We start from the raw sequence: 23,972 nt of genomic DNA on the forward strand, positions 1-23,972 counted from the left end.
CATTCTAACATAATAAAGGATGAGTATTTCTGTTAAACGTCAATACGACACGACTCTGGAAGTCACTATATCTAATCGAACTACTAAATCGATGTATCTCTACAAAGTTAAATGGATCGCCTCCTACGCCGTAAGCAAAACGTGTTATCAAATATAAATGACAGTAGGTATCTTAAAAGAGAATAATTTTTACAATAGTTAAAAAAAAAATAATAAACCTATTCAATGGGACAGTTAGGTATGTTTATTTTATTAATCGACCAAGTATGCAATTCAAAGTATTTAGATGTACATTAAGTTGTATTATAGTATCTATTTAATTCAGCAATTACAGAAAATATGTAAAATATAATTGTGTGGACAAATGCGAATAAATATAAACCTATTATTTAAAAACCCTATTATAGTAATTTTATCTCTGGTGCAATTTTTTTTTTTAATTTGTCAACATTTTCAAATTGTTTAGTTGTTACAAAGTATATAATTTTCAATTTTAAAAGCAAAGGTGTAAATTACTAGCTATAGCTTAGGTACTTTAGCTTAAATTTTCATATTGTTTCCATTTTATGCAAATTACATAACACGATAGACTTAAAAATGTAAACATATTATAGTATGATAAATATGCATCCTTTCTTCAATATTCAATCAGTCAACCATTGTCATGATGTTGACAATAATGGTGATATGATAATAATATGCTGCATGGTATAGGAAAATATAAAATTGTTTTCAATACTACATCAAATTCATAGCTGTATACTACTATTTAATATTAAGTTGTTAATATATGAGAGAGAATTAAAAAGTACACATTTATTTGTAGATCCTAATTGAAGACTGTGTCATGATTGTCCATGAATTGTAATAGTTGGAACTTGAGACAGAGAAATAAATAAATTACTAATACGAAGTTTCAATAAAAAAAATAACAAAATATATTATGTTTATAATATAAATGATATAATCAAGCCTTTAATAACATAATATAATGTATGTTGTGTCATTATTCAAAATTCAAAATTCAAAAATGTAATTATAGCATAAAAATTACTATCTTGAAAATAAAATCATAAATAAACCTACTGACCATGTTATTACATATGACATTAAAAGCAGTAATTAGTATAGTGATAACTATTATTGTTACACCGGTAATTATGGTTTCTATAATTTGAACTTATCAAAACTGTGAGGGATAATTAAAATAGCAGTTTTTAATGTAAAAAATCGTTTAAAATATAGACTTGATATAAAATAAATTAATATACCCATAGATGTCCCATTGGAACATATGAGTATGTATGTAGGTACGTTTATTAAAATGTATACACACTATCCGTAAACAGAAATGTTCAACGTCCTTTTTCTATTTCATTTTTAATCCAGTAGACGAAACCGGCGACGTTAACATAAGCCGCTGGTATATCTGCCAAACCGCAACTGATACCCCAAGCCACGATACCAACTTGAGCTAAACGATCTGGATAATCTTTGTAAGGGCACATTAATGGACTGCCACCATCACCCTGCACACAACACAGGTAATATTGATTAAATTAGTCGAACGATTAAATTATGTTGAAAGACAAATTATAAGATTCAAAAGACATTCTGACTAAAGCTAGTTGATAGCTTCAAAATAAATATAAACAATATTATAACTAAAATAATGTCATATTTTGTAAAATTAATTAAAAGGGGGGATTTATTGGCTATACTTTTAAACACATAAAAAATAATATTAAAATAACTAATTATTAAGAAGATTTTTGTTTTGTTTTTTTGTTTTGAAGATAGTTTATAACAATAATATTATAATAATATGTTGTCCTGAAATATGATAATCAACTACCTAGGCCTTCATATTTAAAATGTATAGTTTAAATTTAAATTTATTTGTAGGTTCTTTAGGTTGTATTGATTTAGCCAACTCACAAATATTTGAAATATTTACATTCCCGATTATTTAGTCTCTTCGGTCACAATTTAAAGTAAATAGAATATGTTATCTTACTTTACACGTGTCTTTCCCTTCGACGCCGCCGGCACATATGAAACTATCGTGCAATACGAATTTTGGACCAAGTCTAGTGGCCCTGAGAGCGTCCATACATTTATTCCGAGGAACAATCGGAAGATCAACCTTTTTTAATATACTGACTTCGTATTGACCTGTTTCTCCTACAAGAAAAATTATTAAATTTATTATTGTCATTTTTTTATCAATCTTATTGACATACTAGTTTTTCCCGATTCTGTTTTCTTAACAATAGTATAGTTATTGTAAGAAACAGTTTTACCCCAACCACTTGAATAACACTTATCATCAATAAAAATATCTTGTGTCGAAGGTAAGCATATAGGTTGGATGTTTTCTTGAAAAGAAAATGAGCTATCGGTGAAAATTAAGGCCACATCATTATAAATTCCATTTGCGCTATAATCAGGATGAGTAACAATTTTGGATACTCTACGATCTTGATGTGGAAATATTTCTTTTTCTGTTTTTAAGTCCCATTCACCTGCACGAACGACCAAAGTCGAGATATCTTCCCTGAAAAAATGAATATTAACATATAATTCTTAAATCATTTCAACATTCAACAAACATGACTTGATAATACATAAATGGGCTGATTAGTAATTTATGTTACAAAAATATTGATGATTTCATAAGTGGTATTTAAGTTGTAATTTAACTGTATAATTAATAAGAGTTAAACAATTACTTTATCACACAATGAGAGGCTGTTAAAATGACGTCTTTCTCGATTATCGAACCCCCGCAATGCAACACAAGTTTTTTTTCGCCGTCTTTCGATAGTTCTTCTTTAAATATTGCCACCATTGATGGAAATTCACCAAACTCTGATTCATTATCAATTGCATCTCCAATTCTGAAACCAATTCCATTTTTATTCCAAGTACCACATTGATGTTGGTTCATTGGTGTTGGTTCATTAGAGATTTGGTCGGGTTCTGTCGTAATTATACTATTTTCAGGAGTAATGTATTTGTCTGTCACTATGTTTGAATGATCTGTCGATGGATCTTTAGTAAGCTCAGATTGATTGTCAAACGGCTTCTTAGTAGAATCATCGGTCGGGCAAATGCATGGTTCTTTAGTATATCCTTCTTTTGGCCCATCAGATGGCTTTAGTAGAATCTCCTTTTTGACCGTAGTATGGCTTCTCAGTATATTCTTCTTTTGGCCCATCAGATGGATTTTTAGTAGAATCATCTATTTGGCCTTCAGATGGAATTTTATTGTTATCTTCAATATGGCTAACATTTGGCTCTTTAGTAAAATCTCCTTTTTGTTTAACGTATGGTTCTTTAGTAGAATTATCTGTTTGGCCATCAGATGGATTATTATTAGAAATATCTGTTAGGCCGTCAGATGGATTCTTAGTAGAATTATCGATTTGGCTGTCAGATTTATTTGTAATGTTTTCTTCATTATGGTTAACATTTGGTTCTTTAGTAAAATCTCCTTTTTGATCAACGGATGGTTCTTTAGTAGAATTATCTGTTTGGCCGTCAGATGGATTCTTGGTATTATCTTCACTATTGCTAACATTTGGTTCTGTAGAAAAATCTCCTTTTTGGTCAACAAATGGTTCTTTAGTAAATTCTTCTTTTTGGCCACCAACTGGAATCTTAGTGGAATCATCTGTTTGGCCGTCAGACGGGTTGTTAGTAATGGCTATTTGGTCAATACTAGGTTCTTTGCTAGAATCTTCGGGGCTAGAGTTTTCGGTTGAATTAATTTTTGCATCATTGCAACAAATATCCAAATAACTTTGACACGGAGCTGCGTTTATTCTGAAATGTAAAAATATTAATATTTTGAATAGACATTTAATTATACTAAAATGTTCATATTATTGATAATAAAAATAATATTTTAATATACGATTATTTAGGAAAAAAATCTTCAAAAATCTTATCCATTTTAAAACATTAAAAGTTTATTATTTTATGTTATAGACATTTTAAATTTACCCGGAAAATTTGGTTCTATCAGGGACAATTTGAACCACGAATATAAACAAATTATTTTTTGTGCAATATTTTTTATAAAATATATCATCCTCCAGCCTTCCATTCAGGGAAGTGACGTCACACTCTTGTGTGTTGTCTCCGTCTTACAAATGCGTAGCAAATTTACGCTCAGCAGACACTTTTAATTCCATTAGTTTCAAAATTAGAGTGAATTGATTTAGTATGAAGCTTAATGGTAAGATTTTAAAAACATTATCTGTGTCCATCTGTTGGTTTTATACGATACTTCAATTTTAAACAAGTTTTCAAGTTCAGAACATTTTTAATTTAAGCTGTATTATACACACATAACTTGCTAAAAAATTGAACTATCATAGCAAACCAACTTATGAAAACAGATAATATTTTTTAGAATAATGAATTCCAATAGACGAGTACATTTTACGATGTCTGGAGTATTTAGAAAATAAGAGTTTGGATCATGAATAAAATGAGACATGATTCTCCGAATTTGTGAATTTCAAGTAAAATGTATAAAACTAAAATTAAATATAGTCAAGAATATCAATGTTATAAATTAAAATGTATAGGTGTAGAACAAGACAATATCTTAAAAACTAGATACTAACTTTTGTTTTTTTAAATTTTAAAATTAATTAGAATACAATTAATTAATAATTACTTATTACATAGATAATATATATTTTCTTACCGTTACACTAGCCACTAATTATGTAGGTATGTAATATCATATTATAATAATTCTAAAAACATAATATTGCATTCTACAAGTTTTTTACCAGAAGAATTATAAATTATTATGAAAAAAATATTTAGATACTCCATATTCTATTTCCATAGTATAATAAACCAGGCATATACACATAAGATACAACTGAAAAAACTTTAAATCAGCATATAATATTATATTGGTACATAGAAAATTAAAGACCATCAGTGTTGTGCTCACAGCGGTGATTGGTGAGGGTGTCATACCCTTTGGCTTATTTTTGTCATATAAAATTTATGATGAAGCAATGAATGTATATATAACTGAGAATGATAAAGAATTCATATCCTATCCCATTTCAAAGAAATCTGAGCACGCCACTGACGACCATATCTGTATTCTATATTTTATAATTTAAACATAACTGTGTAATTTATTGAAAAATAAAAATGTCAATACGTTCATAGTTTTACACAAAGACCTTAACAATATTGCTTTATTGTTGAAATTGAGATAGAAATATGAATTATGAATTATGATCTCCTTATTTTAGCGTCTTACCTTATATTAATAAGTGCGTGGCCTTCGTAGTCCGGTACATGGCTTTTGCACATATGATAAGGTGTGCAGATACAATCTTGATCATCATTTTCATCTGATAGTGTTGAAGTCTCCAAAATGGTCGTTGGATTGAGCCCCGCCGAGGACTGTATATCATATGCCGGGTAGCCGTCTACTTTTGGTTGTGGAATAGATATTTGTGCAATTGCCGACGACAAAACGATTCCGACAATAAAAATCAAACCAAAAATATGTATGGTGTAATTCTGTGAACCAAGATCAAATACTATAATAATAAAGTCGGTCAAATGTAAGGAAATAATATGATACCAATCTTAATAAGCTTTCGATAAGACATCTACATTATTTTTTTACTACTTAAATTGTAATATTACGAAAGTATGTTTAATTTACAAAATAAATTATCCAACCACCCCAACTTTGATGTAGGGATTTTATTCGCTAGTTATTTTAAAATGTATTTAAACAAAATACAACTCAACTACTATATTTTTACCTACTTTAAAAAGTATTATATCAAATACATTATTCACAATGAACTTACCATGACTAACGCAATTTGTGCAGTAAAAAATTATTTATTTCTATGTTATAATTATTGATAGACTAACAACAATGAAATTTATCAACAAAATGCGTTTTTTATTTGTCTAATAGATAATATAATTTATATGAATCTGTTTAAAAATCATTTTCACGCACACGAAATTCCTAACCACTTGCTTCCATTGCTTCCTCATCAACAATAAGCTTGATGGTAATATAATGTGCACATTTTATAAGATTTTATATTATATTCATAACCTGAAGTCCTTGAATCCAGTTTTTAAGTTGTACACAGCGTATTTTTTTCAGAATTCAGAATTCTTTCTACGTCATGGGTTAATTGATGAATTGGATGCTATATACCAGTTTTTTTCCGTCTAACACCTCAGACATCAAAACATGATTTTTATTGCAGAACATAAAATGTGTGCAATTATTATGTACCGTTCTGTTGTAAATTAGGTGTCGTAGGGTCACTGTGGATGAATTAAATTTGAATTCAATGATATAAAATCATTTTCGAATGTATCTAAACGATTCTGAGGGAAGACAGTCTGTCAGCCCATATTACTATACGTATTATATGAAATATTAATATTGCTATTAAAGTAATTTATTTTACTAATAGTGTATTACTATTTAGTACCCATTATACCTGTAACCTATGTAGATGGTTGAATTAAATTTTGCCAAACACTTGCATTTGTAAATGTCATTATGATATTAATGTGGGCATTAAATATAATGATATACTTCAAATGTTTCAATTTTTTTTCACAGCCCGAGTGCATCTGTAATTTTTCGATAAATTAGGTACATTGAATTGCCTGAGTGCGTCCATCGGTCGGCTGCGAAAGCTTATAAATGAAAGAACTTAAGATGGACTTAATCATTGGTAACTTGCAGAAAAATACTAAATTAACTGGAACACAGTGGGGCTACGTGAAATACTTGATATTGTTTCTCGGGACGCACTAGGAAAGTATATGATGGCCATTCTAATCGCACTCGGAAAACTCTCATTTATTCAGTTCTTATATTATATACATTTACGTATATACTATATAGTATATACACTCACTTCATTCATTTTCATTTATTTTAAGCTGTCGCTTAATAATACGTATGCGATATAAAAATATAATTTGATTTATTTTTCTATCATAAATATTGTATTTTTTTATAATTTAAAATTTATCATCACCCGACGTTCTATTCCCACTATTTGTACCTCATATAATAATCTTAATCGAATAAAAATATAATTCCGGACGAGAAGGCTAAGGTACAAGAATGATTTATAAGAAATATGTAAAAACTCAATGAGTGCAGGAAGGTCGATGATCTGTCCGAATGAAGTTCTTCTAAAATGAAAATGGCACAACGACCCCTGCTACTAGACAGTATACGTTAAACGGATTATTAAATTAGTAGTGTAGACAAAGACATGATATACAAAATATGATAATGTGTCCAAAATATTATGATAATAATACATACGTGTATATTATAATATATTAACGAGTCCTGGTGTAATTTTAGGTTATTATTATAGTGGTTTTATTTTATTATTCTAAATTGTGTTTTTTTTTATTGTTAAGATGTTGTGATTAGATATGTACATATCAAATAATAATAATATGTAACTAATTTATGAGAACTGCTGGACTGGTTTATCAATTTTTTCCTTAAATGTTCATCACAGTACGAATAAGGTTTTTTGAAGAAAAAATGGAAAAGTTTTCCTGAAAATTGAAAAATTAGGGAAAAATGAAAGAGCTGTTTTGAAAGCATTTCATCATCCTCTCTTTTTATTTTGTATTTAATCCAACTCACAGAGCTGGAAACGGCACTGATACCCCTAGAGTAGATACCAACTTGAACTAAATGATATTTTTCATCTTTGAGCCTGCACATTAACGGACAGCCGCCAACATCTTGCACAAAAAAGATTATTCAGTTAGTGAAAAAATTTTTAAATACCATATGTGTACATATTTGTCTAACAAGTTACAATAATATTCGAACAACTTAATAGTCAGTTGTAAATATAAAATTAAAAATCTCTGTAAATGGATCCATTTTTAGTTTACAGGTCTACAGATGCTACAAGTAAAAATAGTAAGTGTTCTAGAAGAAAAAAAGTACTATCAGAACACAGAAACAAGCTGAATGCCAATAATTATTTAAATTCTTCTTATGCAAGAGTTATAGTACACAGCTATGATAAGTATCCAATGATAAATCATCTCATTAGTCATTAAAAAAATATTCTGAGTAAAACTGGAAGATTGCTATAAAATAAATATAAACAGTATTATCACAACAATATTGTAATTTGTACATTTAGTTAATATAGCAAGTTATATTTCTCATAAAAAAATATTGTAAAAACGTATGTATTATTTTTAATTTAATCTTAAATGTATATGATATCGGGTTGTATTGATTCGGCTTACTAAAACTAACAAAACATATTTACTTTCCAATATGACAAGTCTGCAATTTTAAGTATTTAGGTGTATATTAAGTTGCATTATAGCACTTTTTTCTGCAATTTATTCAAAAAAGTAGGCCTGTATTTATGGAAGGTCAGGGGGAGCAATTTTCCCAACAAAAAAACTTAGGATATACTACATTTTTATGAGTTTTTTTGTATTTAAAATTAAAATTTAGTTTAACGTAATGGGTAATAAATTACGTAAGTATTATTTTATCAATTTGTTTTTAGAAATTTAAAACAGGGAAAAGTAGATTGCCATTTTTCTAAACAGTAGGTGTCAGGAGTAGCTAGGTAATCATTGAGTAAGTCAGTAAGGTAAATGGAAAATTTGAATTCAGTGGTAAATAATTGTTGCATAGTGCATACGGTAAACGAATTTGAGCTTAGACTGTCTGCCAAGTATATTTTATTGCTATACAAATAACACATTTCGATAGATTGAATTTAACACATTTTTACAAATTGTCTATAGAGTTCCATTATACCACTTTCGTCATAGCGAAGTTAACTAAAAGGTAGGTACAATTGATACTTAATAAATAAATACTTAATATACACAATTTTAGTCTTATTTTAGTAATTTGTAATAATAAAACTGTTGTTTTAGGTATAAATAACTTATGGAAATTAAAAAAATATATTATATAATACAGAAATTATTAATTAATAGATTCGTTAATTTCGTATAACATGGTTAGGTTTGAAATGGAAATAACACTTGTCCTTATTATAGTTTATATTTTATGAAAACTGTATAGTTTAATAGACTTTAAAGTTTAAGCATATATCATGATAAAATACATATTCCCCTTACTTAAATCTAATTACACTTACTCAATCATTGTCAGGATGCAGGAATTGGGGCCAAAACAACATGACAAAAATGAAAACAATATGCCTTATAGTACAGGGAAATAGAGCATTGTGTCCAACAGGCAACAGTCAACACTATATCAAATTCATAGTTCTACTTAATATTTACTAGTTAGTACATAAAAGAAAATTATAAATTATACATTAATTTAGAACTTAAATGAAAATTATGTCACGATTGTCTGTGATTTATTAAGTTGACACTTACTTCAGACAAATTGTGTGAAAAGATGTTATAGGTAGAACTAATTCAAAGTTTCAACAAAATAACATGTTATGCTAATAATTATTAAAATTTTATAAGCAACCCTTTAAGGATTTAATATATTTTGTTTTTGTATATTAGATATGTTGTGTCAACGTGTAATTGGCCACATGACTTCCTAAACAAATAATGTTCTAAAAAAACAAGCTATACAAATCAAATCAAGTTGAAGTAGCGTTATTGGAGGCCTCCTTCACTCAAACCGTCAAGCCTTGTACGTTGTTTTATACAATAAATATTACTTATTGCCTTTGATCATAAATTTTAAATATTAAATAAAAAAAATGTATGTATTATATCATAATATTCAACGTTTAAATTTTAAAAAAGTAATTATAAGACTTCAAAGGGCTTATTAGTAGAATCTCCTTTTTGGCAATTGCATGGTTCTGTAGTGTAACCTCCTATTTGACCTTCAAATGGCTTCTTAGCAGATTCATCTTTTTGACCGACGGATGGCTTTTTAGTTACTTTTTTGTCACCGAAAAGCTCTAAAGTTAATTCTGTAAGAAAAAGATTCGTGTCTTCGCTGTAATCTTCTGAGCCAATACATTTGCAGTTACTATCTATAGTATCAGGGCTACTTGACTTATATTTTTCGGTCGAAGTAATTTTAGTATCATTGCAACAAATGTCCATATCATTTTGACACGGAGCTGAGTTAATGCTGAAATAAAAATGTCATATTTATTGTAATAATATTCTACGATTAGGTATTTATGCAGTTTAAAAAACTGAAATTGTGTTTTAATAATTAATTTACATTCATAATACTTACAATTCAGGAAGATTTTAATTTTATATATACTTAATTATATGAATAAATAAATGTTTTAGGTTCTCATATCTTAAAAGACAACTGACAAGTAACTTTGACATTTATGAAGTATTTTGAAAATACGAAAAATATAAAAATATGTTATCATGTTGAATTAAAATTAACACAAATATATGTTTACTCAATATGTGAAAATAGCTTACTTATGATTAATGATTATATCATAGGTGTAGAGCAAGATCGAGACGATATCGTAAAAATTATATTACTTATAGCGTATAGGCAATAATATAATTATTACTTTTAGTTGACTTGAGAAATGAAACACTTGAAAGTATGTTTGGTTGCATGAAAAGTAGACACATTTAAAACGATTCAAAATAATGTAATGGGCCACATAAGATTATGTTTAAATTATCATCACATATTGTTCATATACCTAGCATTTATATCCTAAATGGTAAAGGTGGTGTACAGAATATATGATAAATAAAGGACAAATCATAAATATAATTTTAACTACATATTATATTATAACCGAAACAACTTTTGTACTTATTTTGATAGAAATTGATTAGAATAAAAGTTATTAGTTAAACGTTATACATAGATTTTTAATTACATACATATGCCAATTTAGACTACCTATTAAAATAGGTACCTATGCACATACATTACATTATATAGTTTCTCTGGTTGGCATAATGTATAAATTATTTTTATTTATACTGTAAGAATATAATCATGAGGTGCCGTAAAAGGGCGACTTCCCCTTCCCGTTAATAAACTCTCATCAAATGTACCCATTGTATAACTTGTAAATACCGATTGTAAGTGTACTAAATTTAATTCAATTAAAAAAAATAGATGCATATATAGTAGTGCATTATAATTTAAAATACAAGTTCAGTATCTCTAAAAATATGCGAAAAACATTTGGGTAGGTGCTTATTAGGTGGTATTTATTTTAAGAGTATCACGGATCGTGCGTATAAGTATACAACTGACCAAAATTGTAAATCAGGGTGTTAAAGTAATCTGAGCATATTCATAATAAATCTTATAATTAAAAAGTTGTACTGAGGAATGAGCATATAACATTAACGACGCAAGGTTAATAGATTGAGCTGTTTGCAATCTAAGTTTTATAATTTAAATTACTGTTAAAAATAAAATGAATTGAAAAATAAAAATATTTTTTTTCATTCATCAATTAATCAATTGTTCATATTACGACAAGTATTAGAAGTAGGTAATTTTATTATTTTACCGATGAAAGTATAACATGGTATTTACCGTTTTACCTTAAATTACGACGTTTGTTGACTTCTACAGTCCAATTATAGCTTTTGCACATATAATAAGGTGTGCAGATACATTTTTCATCTCTATTTTTATCCGGCAGTGTTGTAGTCTTCAAAACGGTCGTTGATTTGAGCGCCGTCGAAGACTGCAATTCAGATTCCAAGTTGCCGACAGCTGTTGGTTGTGTAATAGATTTTTGTCGGATTGTCGATGATAAAACCACTGTGGCAAGTAAAACCAAACCAAAAATATGCATGGTGTAATTCTGTGAACCGTGATCAAATAATATTATTGTTTCGGTTATAATATAATATCAGTCATCTAATCATCCTAACTTTGGTATAGTAGTACAATTCGCTAATTTTTTTTATTGAATTTAAATTAATCATAGTGAAACCTGTCCTGATGAAAACATTTTATATCACACATTTTTCTTGAACTAATAAGATATGGTAATAACCACGAAAAAAGAATAAAATAATAGGTAGGCCTTTTCTTTAACGGAACGTTTTGATTGTCCCGTGACTCTCCGTTATGTACAGGTTTCACTGAACGAGACCAATACTTTATTCGTAATTACCTACTAAAAATGTATTTAATTATAAGTTATGTTTTTCACCGTTTACTTACAATAACCAACGTAATTTGTGCAATATAAAATAGATAAATATCAATAATATACTAATTGGAACACAAAAATCAAATTTTTCTATAATGTACTTTTATTTGTTTAAAAAATAATATTACCTACTTATATAAATGTCTATAGAAAATCGTTTTCACGCACATGAAATTTGTAACCACTTGTTGCTGTTTGTGCTTCTGTATCAACAACAAGATCTTAATTAATGATATTATATGCACTTGCCGCTTATTTTAATATTTGATGTGCCTATTCATTATCCACCTGAAATCCTTGATCCAGTTTTTTAGTTTTAAACAGCGCTTTTTTTTTTGTTCAAATTTCCACATTAATTATTGACCAAATACATTGTATTTAAAAATTTCATAGTGTATAAAATATAATAATACACATACGATAAATTGTGTCCAAATTTTAATTTAAAATGTCTATAAAATATGGGTAGTGTTTAAATTTTCAAACTTTTTTGATTACAGTATAAAAATCTCATGAGGATGTTTGTATTAAATTTGCAACCTTTGGCTATTAAAATTAAATATTTTATAAATTTTACTACACTATTCTTTGTACATTTTAAGAGAGTCTTATCAATATTTAGACCCCAGAGCTCATAAAAAAAATAATGTCAATGAACCATTTTTTTTTTTAATTAGCTATACTAGAACTTATACGAAATCTTGTAAGTATTTAATTGTTAAGGTTTTCAAAGCAACACAATTGTTTTCATGAATATATCTATACATATAAAATTAAAGTTAAAAAATAAAAAATAAAAAATGTCTATTAATAGCTCAAAATGGGATGCAATGTATTTAAAACAATACTATGTATGGAAAATACCAATATACATATTTGCGAAAAATTTCAAATATTAACGCTTGTTCATTTTTGAGTTACAACAAAATAAAAAAATCGGTTGATGAAAAATCGTTATTTCGCGCGTAAACAACCAATTTCGTTGTATTTTTTTTACATCAGGAGCTCTAAAAAATTATTTGTTGAATAAAAATCAATGTAATTGTTTAATTTAAATCATAGAAACATATGAGGCACCTTGTATTAAATCAATATTAGACATGAATATTCAAAGTTGCAGTATGTATTGCCATGAAATAATTTTAGATGCTGTACATCGTATTGTGATTAAGTATTTTCGTTTCTTTTTAATTCGTATATAGACAACTAATAAAAAACTGTGTATTAAATGTTCAAGGTTTTAATAAACATTTTTTGATCGGTATTTTAAAAAAAAATCGAAAATGCCAACTGTCCATATTATATAAATACAAAGAGTCGAAATGTATCGATATAAATATATGAGTATATATTATATAAGCTGTGAGCTACGTGAGACACATATAAAATTATCAATTAATTATATATATTACATACTTTCCATTGAATCTACATTTTACATACAAGTGTCTTGGTGTATGGTGTATTTGATCAAATTCTAGAATACGTGACCTCGAGAGCCTTCCGAACACCTGGAGGACGGCAATAGCATAATTTTAAAATATTTTGTATCTGAGAACATTCTCTAGTACTTAGATGTATTATGCGTAGTGATCACCCTGGTCTTTTTTCAACCTTAACACAACTTAACTTTAACTTATATCTGAATTATTGATTCTTTTACGTTATTACAGTATAATACTATTATATTAGTTATTGGACTATAAGTTTGCATAATATATAATTGTTTTTACGCGTCCTGCGGGTATCATTTAAGATAATTTAGTTGTTTAGTTTTATTACGTATTCTAAATGGTCTGAGATTATTCTAAAATGAAGTAATATTCTGGATCTAATATGTATATTATGTAAAAGTTATGTGAGTTTGTTTTAATACACTTACCATGATTTTTGTAGCTATTTTTCTATAGATGAAACTGATGTAAGCTGAGTACGGTGTATGAGACAGACGATGATGCTGGGAACACACTGATTGTAATATCGAAATTGGGTTCTCCTTATATCATTGATCAGTCGCACTTGTTGTTGTTTATTTAGAAAGGTACATAGGTAGGTACAAAATGTGTTATTGTTGACGCACATTTTTTCACATTAATTACAATGAATAAGTGTTAATAATCTTAAGTGTTTTACATATTATACATAATTTCGGTTATAGTAAAGTATATGGTACAGTTATTTTATTAGGTTTAAGAGTTTAATTTAATGTTAACATTATGATATAATTTATGAAGTCTTATGGAGTAATAATGTGAATATCATTATTCGTTACAATACATTAGAATTACTATTAGACATCCAAGCATTGAGCATCTATAATAAATTACATGAATTACTAATTCTAAATTTAAATTTAAAAAACCAAAATAAGTATGTCTAATTCATTTAGACGCCAGGAAATTGCAAAATAAACGAAAACTAATTAGTTGATCAACATTATCAACACATTAAATTATGCCTAATTAAATGAGATTTGTTTTAAGTAAAAGTAGTTTAACTTACTGTATTAGGTAGGTACTTATAGAAAAATAAATTACCAACAGCAACAAAAATACATTATAAAACATCCTTAGAAATATATTCTGACACCAAACCGTCTCCTCTTAGAATAGTTTTTTGTTTACATTCTCTGATTTATCATTAATTTCAGTGGTTTTTTTACCTGTAAAAACCAGACCAAAAACCAAAAAAAATATTCAATATTATAACATAGAATCGAATATTGAAACGTAAATTTTATTTAAACTGCAGGGCAGAAACAATAGATTCCAGCTTTCTGAAATGGAAAACTTGTCATTATGATAGTTCATATTTTTTGAAAATTCCATAATTTAACTAACTTAAAAGCTTAGGCATATAATATGATAAATATGCATTCCTTATTTCATTCTAGTTAAACTCGATCATTGTCATAATGCTGGTAATGGTTACCTGATATTGATATGCCACATGGTCCAGGAAAATCGAATATACATATTATAGTACCAAACACTACATCAAATTCATGGTTCTAATTAGTATTTCCTAGTGAATACACGAAAGAAAGTGATAAATTAATAAATCATATATTTATTTACTTATTATATCAAAATGATTGATCGTGGATTGTAATAGTTGAGACTGGAGATAAATTAATAAATATAGATTGCATACCATTAATTTAAAGTTTTAAAAAACAAAATCAACAACATAATAGTAAACTCATAATGTAAATTTAATAATATCATATATTTTGCGTAAGCATGTTGTGTCATAATTCAACATTTAAACATTAAAAATGTAATTATAACATAAAGATTACAATCTTGAAAATAAAATTATAAATATAAGTACCAGAGTACCACTGAATATGTCAATGCATATTAATATATTCCTACCGATTATCATTGCACGGTAGTGATGATTTCTTTAATTTTATGTTATCAAAACTATGATAACTGAACTACCAATAATGAATGTATAAAATCTAAATATACCTGATATAAAAAAAAATAAATATTTCGATAGAAAATTCCATTTCAACATATTGGTGGATGTAAGCGCCTTTTATAGGATCCATACACACTATATGTAAACAGACATGTTCAATATCCTCTATTTTCTATTTCGTTATTGATCCAATGCATGAAACCGGCGACGTTAACATAAGCTGCGGGTATATCTGCCAAACCGCAACTGACACCCCAGGCCACGATACCAACTTGCACCAAACGATCTGGCTCATCTTTGTACGGGCACATTAATGGACTGCCACCATCGCCCTACACACACATAGGTATTCTTAGGTTAGTCAGTTGAAAGATTTTAGAATATAATATTTATTATATTAATGTTGTAGTTCTTGGAATAAAAAATATTTATTACAACTTTATTATTCATAACATCATTTAAATGTCAAAATATATTATAAAAACATTATATTATTTAAATATATGATAAATGATAAATTATCGAAGTCAAAAAGATATTCTGATTAAAACTATCAATAGTTTTTAAATAAATAATTCGGTCACAATCCAAACTAAATAAATGTTTAAAGATTATCTTACTCTACAAGTGTCTTTCCCTTCGATGCCACCCGCACATATGAAACTATCGTGCAATACGAATTTTGGTCCAAGTCTAGTGGCCCTGAGAGCGGCCATGCATTTATCCCGAGGAACAATCGGAAGATCAACCTTTTTCAATATACTAACTTGGTATTGGCCAGTTTCTTCTACAAAATAAAGTATTAAATTTATTGAAGTCATTTTTTTTTATCAAGTTTATCCACGTACTAGTTTTTCCCGATTCTGTTTTCTTAACAATAGTATAGTTATTGTAAGAAACAGTTTTACCCCAACCACTTGAGTAACACGTGTCTTTTATAATAATATCATCTATCGATGGTAAGCATATGAGTTGGATGTTATCCTGTAAAGAAAACGAATTTTCGACGAAAATTAAAGCCACATCATTATAAAGTCCTCCTGAGTAATAATCAGGATGAGTAACAACTTTTGTTACTCTACGATCTTGGTGGTTAAGTATTTCTTTTTCTGTTTTTAGGTCCCATTCACCTGCACGAACGACCAAAGTTGAAATATCTTTCCTAAAAAAAACTAGAATTAAAACATCAATTTTGGAAAAAATCTGCAATCATAACTTAATAATATATAAGCGAGCTGATTAGCATTTCATGTTACAAAAGTACTATAGATTTCATAAGAATTGTTTAGTCCCTACTAATTTTACTACATGAATACAAAAAATCACTGTATATTATATCGGTATAAATTATTATTATAATTCATACTAAAGACATAATTGATAAAATAGGATTCACTAAAAGTGTACACAAAGTATATAAAATATTTTTCATATCCTATTCAAAATTATTTAAAAGTAAGCAGCTGTTATTTAACTGTCTAAATAATTAGAGGTAAACAATTACTTAATCACGCAATGAGCTGCTGTTAAAATGACATCTTTTTTTATTAATGAACCCCCGCAGTTCAATACAAGTTTTTTTTCACCGTCTTTCGATAATTCTTCTTTGAATATAGCCACCATTGAAGGAAATTCGCCAAATTGTGATTCACTATCCATTGCATTTCCAATTCTGAAACCAACTCCATATTTATTCCAAACACCACATTTATGGTGTTCCTGATGATCGGATGAAGGTTTATTGGGTTCTGTCGTACCAACATATTCATGAGTAACCGATTTTTCTGTTACCTCATACGAATTATCTGGTTCTTTAGTAAGATATCCTGATTGGCTGCCATATGGCTTCTCGGTGTATTCTTCTTTTGGCCTATCAGATGGCTTTTTAGTATATTCTTCATTATGGCTAACATATGAGCCTTTAGTATTATCTTCTTTATAACCGTCGGATGGCTTCTTAGTATATTCTTCATTATGGTTAGCATAAGGGTCTTTAGTAGAATCTCCTTTTTGACCGTAGTATGGCTTCTCAGTATATTCTTCTTTTGGCCCATCAGATGGCTTTTTAGTATATTCTTCATTATGGCTAACATATGGGCCTTTAGTATTATCTTCTTTATAACCGTCGGATGGCTTCTTAGTATATTCTTCATTATGGTTAGCATAAGGGTCTTTAGTAGAACCTCCTTTTTGACCGTAGTAAGGCTTCTCAGTATATTCTTCTTTTGGCCCATCAGATGGCTTCTTAGTATATTCTTCATTATGGTTAACATATGGATCTTTAGTAGAATCTCCTTTTTGACCGTAGTATGGCTTCTCGGTATATTCTTCTTTTGGCCCATCAGATGGCTTCTTAGTATATTCTTCATTTTGGGTAATATATGGCTTTTTAGTAATATCTATATGATCAATATTTGGTTCTTTGCTATAATCTTCGGGGGAAACACAACCACAGTCACCATCTGTGGTATCTGGACTACTTGGCTTATGATTTTCGGTTGAAGTAATTTTGGTATCATTGCAACACACATCTAAATAACTTTGACACGGAGCTGCGTTAAACCTGAAATGTAAAAATGTTTTAAAAAGATTTTAATAGACTTTTAATTATATTCAAGTGTACTATTTTCATGTCAATAGAAAATTATTATTTTATAGATATAATTTTAGCCTCGAATTTTATACTTGGTCGAAACAACCACAATTGTTGTGTCAATAATCTGTGCGGTCTACATTTAACAGAGATTAAGGCGGCGTAAATTCACGGTTATATCATTTTTCATTGGGAAATAGTGCTGGATCAGTTAGTTACTAATAAAGTAATAAATGATATTTATTTATTTATTTATTAATACGGACAAAAGTCCAATTCACAATATATTTGTAAAGATAACAATAATATAATATAATTTAAAATAGCATGGAATACTAATGGAAAAAAAAATATTATTATTAATACTTATATCATTAGTTATAATTTTATTATTACGAAATAAATAAATGAGCTATTATTTATTATGAGGTAGGTAAACACATTAAGACATTAAGACTATTTAGAATTTTATTATTTTCTATTTATTTGTACATGATTTACTAGAATGGTAATTAGAATTGCAAAGTATGTTTGTTTTCCTACACTTGCATTTATTTGTTTTGCAAAGCAGTGTTCGAGTACATCGATCATCCATTAATATAAGTCTTATAATATTATTACCATTATTATAATTGTTTTAAAATATTCAAAATATAATAAATAGGTAATAATACAATTATAGTTAACATTATATTAATTTTTAATTTTGTTTTTACATCATACATAATTTAGTAATCAATTAATAGAAATAATACAATACTAAAATAATACATCAAATACAAAATTTTACAAAAAAAATAATTTGTTTGTAATCGAGATTCAAATTGCCCAAGTTATAATTGCCTACAGTGTTCCAAAATTCCAGTTACACATTTAATATATATGTTCTAAGAATCTCGAATTTCAATAGACAAGTCAATTATACATTTTTCTGTGTGTATGACTTAATGGGCCATTATTCTCTTGAAATTAAATTTATAAAACTAAAATTAAATATAATCAAATATAATCAACAATATTAGTGTTATATTGTTGAATCAATATTTTATTTATAAACATAATAATGTTGAGAGTAAACTATTTGAAAATAGTACATGTATGAAAAATTCATTTTTATAATAAGCATGTATGAGATAGAGACAATATTGTAAAAATTACTTCCTTAATTATTATAGCAGCTGATTATATAAATAATATAATTTGTATCTTAAAAAAAATGATAAATATATAGTAGATAGGTATACAAGATATTTGAGTAATAATTGGAAAATCTGGTGAGCTAATTAAGTTATAATTACTTTTGTTCATATAAATGTTAAAATGTATTAGGTACTATTATTACTTATTAATTATTACCTACATTGATAATTGACATACCTGTCAGTTTTTACTGGGTATGCAAAATCATACTATACATAGTTTTTTTGAATGCAAATAAATATTATTTATAAAAAATTGTATTGCTTGTATATGTTAATGCATCCTATATGTTCAGTGTAGAATTCAATATTCAAAAACATTTAGGTACACCATTTATTTCCAGAGTGACATACATCGTGTATAATAACTAATAAGTATATCACTAACAAAAACTGTAAATCAACATATTGTTAAAGATAATCTGAAGTATTTATAACATCATAAGTATATTTATAAATATTACAGAGTCGTACTCAGCATAGAACATTATCTACCAGAATGCATTCGATATATATTTTCATAATTCAAAGAAGACAAAAGGAATTTCGAACGTTAGACAAAGAAGTGTAAGAATATTGTTTCATTCAAAAACTAAAATATGATTTATTTAGTGTCTTACCTTATATCTATAAGTTCGTTGCCATCAGGAGCAGCTTTATAGGTTTTGCATTTATGAAAAGGTGTACATATACAATCTTGATAATTGTTTTCATCCTTTAGGGTTGAAGTTTCCAAAATGGTCGTTAACTTTATCTCTGTCGAGGATTGCAATTCAGACGGCAAGAAGCCGACAACTGTGGTTTGTGTAATAGATATTTGTCCTTTCGGCGACGATGAAACAATTCCAGCAAACAAAATCAAACCAATAATATGCATGGTATAATTCTGTAAACCATGGTAAAATCACATTATAGTTGGTTAGTAATAATATGATACCTATCTTAAAAAACTAAATTTATTACCTAAATTGTATTGTAATATTTTAAATATATTTAATTTACAAAACGAGTCATTCTTACTTTAATATATACTATAGTTATTTGTTAATTATTTTTTAATGTGTTTAATGAAACAAAACACTAGGTACCTACTACTATGTTGGTAGGCTATTGAATATTTATATTTTACACATTCGCACAATTTACTTACCATGAATAACATAATTTTTTCAATAAAAAATTAAAAAATATCTTTTATATTTTCTAATAAAGTCACGAAAATAAAATTGTTTACAAAATATCTTCTTTATTTGCCTAATTTAAATAGTATAATTTATATAAATTTGTATTAAAAATCATTTTTATGCACACTCAATCCCTAACCACTTGCTGCAATTTGTGTTTCCGTATCAACAATAAGCTCGGTAGTAATATGATGTGTACATTTTATAATATTTTAAATATTCAATAATAACCTGAAATCCTTGAATCCAGTTTCAAAGTTATAAACAACGTGTTTTTTTTTTTTTAGAATACGAAATTCTCTCTACGTCATGGGTTAATTGATTAATTGCAGGATAATATACACCAGTTTTTTCTCCATCAAACACCCAACTCTTTAAAACATGATTTTTACAATATTATAACAAATAATTATATTCATATTATTCATAACTGTAAAATAGTTAATACAGAGTCTATGTATAGGTACATCACTGGACATGCATTCATCAATGATTTATTGAGGTTTTAAAATGTATTGATATTTCAACTATCAACTATCATAATTTTTAACAAATATTGATAATAATTCAAAAAATAATAACATAATTTGCATGATTGAATTACGTATGATTTGGTACTAGTGTGTTGTAACTTTTAAACTAGTGTATTTTTGTAGTTATAGCATCGATTATAAATGTTACTAGTATTTATAATCAACTAGGTGTTCCCGGACACCCTTTGCTGACTTGCTATGGTCCAGTCTGATATTAAATGAATGCGAAAGTAAATAAATGTGATCTTGTGAACATAGATTCATTAAAATGTGTGTCTAGAAAGTCTGTCACATCATATGAAAATCGATTTAAGTGCAACCTAATCTAGGTAAGAAATCCAACTACGCGGATCGCGGGTAATATGCAAGTACAACATATTAAGTCTAGTGACTGTAAATGCATTTAAAATGTATTATTGCTTTTTATAAAGGTTGCATTTGATACAAAAAAATTACAAAAATCAATTCAAACTTCACTTTTCAGGAGCACTAAAAAAATAAGTTGTCGGTCTCCTGCCACTGCATAATAGTTGTATATTATTATGTTATATTATGCGGACATGCGGTTATAGAGTTATAAGATGTAAACTGAAGGTTTTATCTTTATTTCATGAACACTGAATATTATGTGATAGTTTATTTGAAAATCTGGAGTGGTCACCATACTAATCACTATCGAGAGTGTCGGACATACAAACAATGCTCGTCATTCAGTTGGTATTCTTATATGAAACCAGCCTTGGTGGGTATTAGGTATAATGTGATGAGAGGGGGCCGTTGAAATATCAACCCCTCCTCATGAAATAACTGCACTTTACAAAAGACATGATCATGATCGGTCATGACGTAGTTGCCATTGTCTATTATCGATGCATAATAATATCTGCGTAGATTGTAATTACACTTAGACTGTTGTTTGTACGGTAAGGGGTAGCCGGCAAAATAATAGGGATATCTACTAAACACAACATGCGATGTTTAAAAATTTCAATTTGTTTATTTCATTCGTTCGATATTTATTCGTCAAAATGCATAAGATAAAAATATTCTACTCCAGTAAAAAGTACAAAAATAATAAGACATATTGAAATATTTTAAAATGGTATAATGTATTACGCGAAGGAATTAGCATTGATCTTAAAATGAACTAATAAGCCACACGACTGTTTATTTTAAATCATGAATAATAGTACGTAAAAAAATCGATATAGAACATGGCGTTATTATTGTAGCCGAAAAAAGAAGAATGTTATTTTGTTTTAATAATTATTATAATTTATACCTTAATAATATCTAAATAATTAATACCACTACTCGCCGACGACGGTGGCTTCCTTAAATTATCAAAACCGGTTAGAATTTTAGGCATTTTTGCTTATAATTAAATTTAAAAAAATGTTATCTGCATGTTATTGTACACGATTAGTTAATATAAGAACAATGAATTTAAGTTTCAAACGAATATGTTAATTTTAATAATTATTTTAAATAGTAGTAAATAAGTTACATAGATCCATTTTTATAATTAATTATCTATATACACAAACGTCTAAAATCTTAAAATGCTTCTATAAAATCATATAGCACTAAATATTCAATCCACAATGTGATTGAGGATTCATCAAAACAAATAGAAAACATTTTTATTCAAATATTATATTTTAAAATGATATTTATTATTACTATAATATATTATTATTTTATTATAAAATCAATGGTAGGTAATAGGTGTATTTATATTATTTAAAGAGAAATAACTTTAACGATACTTACCTGCATAATGACTGAAAACCCGAAATCGAATTTACTTATAATAGCGTTTGTATATAGTAGTAGTACACTGGTTTGTAATAAATCCTTCTCTACGGCTGTATACAGGGTGCGCCACCGAAATAGGTCCAAAAATAGAGATATGTCTTATGTCTATAGATTTTTGGCCTTGTTTCCGTGGTCCACCGTGTACATTGCTGTTATAGGTACTCAGTAGTACTGCAAACTGCGTAGACGGGCGTCTACCTTGTTTTTTTTTTTCTTTGATTGATTACCACATCTAAAATGAGAGTTTTTAATCGCCTCCCGAATTACTGCACAAGTCACCAGGAAATCACTGTTGAAATTTCTAAGATATTTATTTGTATATTCAAGATGTAACAAAAGGACCTGATAAATAAAAGAAATATTCTTGTTGAACGTATGAAAAAAAACGAATAGTAAGACATTTAAGATTTACTTATGCCAGAAAAATCTCGTAATCAATATTTAGAAAAATGCTTTTAAGTTTCAAATTAATTTAATCCAAAAAATGTTGATTTTGTAAATATTCTAAAACATAAACTAATTGACTTGAATAAAAGATTTGAACATCAAAATGTTTCTAATAATAAAATTAGATTTACTAATTAGTCATTTTGATTTTATCCAAAGAAAATTTAGTTGAATTTGACATTTATTATTTTTAGTATTAAAAAATAATAATAAACAGTTTTATATTGCACTTGTATCCCAAGCATCTATAAATAAAATTATACAAAAAAATTAATATTGATTAGAACGAAAGTTATTTTATTTGTAAAATATTCTGATACTTTGTATTTATGCACAATTAATTTAGATATATTTATTTTATCCGTTTTGGAATATTTAATACATTTTGTATTATACAATTTTAAATTTATTTTTACAACATAAATGGTATATCAATATTTTATTTTTATGTTAATATAATTTATAAATGAACATAACCGATATATTCTATATTCAATCCCAAATATTTTTAATTCATATACCTATGAATCTAAAAGAAATACCTAATTAAACTCACTCAC

General features: G+C 27.5%; 3 protein-coding genes across 5 annotated transcripts; all 3 read right to left on the reverse strand.

Annotated features, from left to right (window-relative positions):
* Positions 1-1,083: 1,083 nt before the first annotated feature.
* LOC111032292 lies at positions 1,084-6,079 on the reverse strand. Of its 2 annotated transcripts, none has more exons than XM_022312559.1 (7): positions 5,865-6,079; positions 5,300-5,565; positions 3,228-3,828; positions 2,733-3,157; positions 2,244-2,557; positions 2,018-2,184; positions 1,084-1,529 (listed from the first exon to the last, which is right to left on the reverse strand). In XM_022312559.1, the coding sequence occupies exons 1-7, from the start codon at positions 5,865-5,867 to the stop codon at positions 1,356-1,358; spliced, it is 1,950 nt and encodes a 649-aa protein (XP_022168251.1). In that variant the 5' UTR covers positions 5,868-6,079; the 3' UTR covers positions 1,084-1,355. The 2 variants fall into 2 exon arrangements, with proteins under 2 accessions (XP_022168251.1, XP_022168249.1); XM_022312557.1 differs by having other exon boundaries at positions 2,733-3,153; positions 3,224-3,828.
* A 2,679-nt stretch (positions 6,080-8,758) lies between these two features.
* LOC111032293 lies at positions 8,759-15,405 on the reverse strand. The gene is made up of 3 exons (XM_022312560.1): positions 14,092-15,405; positions 11,590-11,855; positions 8,759-10,174 (listed from the first exon to the last, which is right to left on the reverse strand). Exons 1-3 carry the CDS (start codon positions 14,092-14,094, stop codon positions 9,841-9,843), a joined length of 603 nt encoding a protein of 200 aa, XP_022168252.1. The 5' UTR covers positions 14,095-15,405; the 3' UTR covers positions 8,759-9,840.
* Positions 15,406-15,516: 111 nt separating this feature from the next.
* Positions 15,517-22,941, reverse strand: LOC111032291 (serine proteinase stubble-like). Of its 2 annotated transcripts, none has more exons than XM_022312556.1 (6): positions 22,921-22,941; positions 20,051-20,316; positions 17,143-18,201; positions 16,487-16,800; positions 16,259-16,425; positions 15,517-15,970 (listed from the first exon to the last, which is right to left on the reverse strand). In XM_022312556.1, exons 1-6 carry the CDS (start codon positions 22,924-22,926, stop codon positions 15,794-15,796), a joined length of 1,989 nt encoding a protein of 662 aa, XP_022168248.1. In that variant the 5' UTR covers positions 22,927-22,941; the 3' UTR covers positions 15,517-15,793. The 2 variants fall into 2 exon arrangements, with proteins under 2 accessions (XP_022168248.1, XP_022168247.1); XM_022312555.1 differs by lacking the exon at positions 22,921-22,941 and adding an exon at positions 20,581-20,800.
* Between the last annotated feature and the right edge of the window lie 1,031 nt (positions 22,942-23,972).

The sequence above is a fragment of the Myzus persicae genome, unplaced genomic scaffold (assembly GCF_001856785.1).
Source record: "Myzus persicae strain clone G006 unplaced genomic scaffold, MPER_G0061.0, whole genome shotgun sequence".
Taxonomy (NCBI): domain Eukaryota; kingdom Metazoa; phylum Arthropoda; class Insecta; order Hemiptera; family Aphididae; genus Myzus; species Myzus persicae.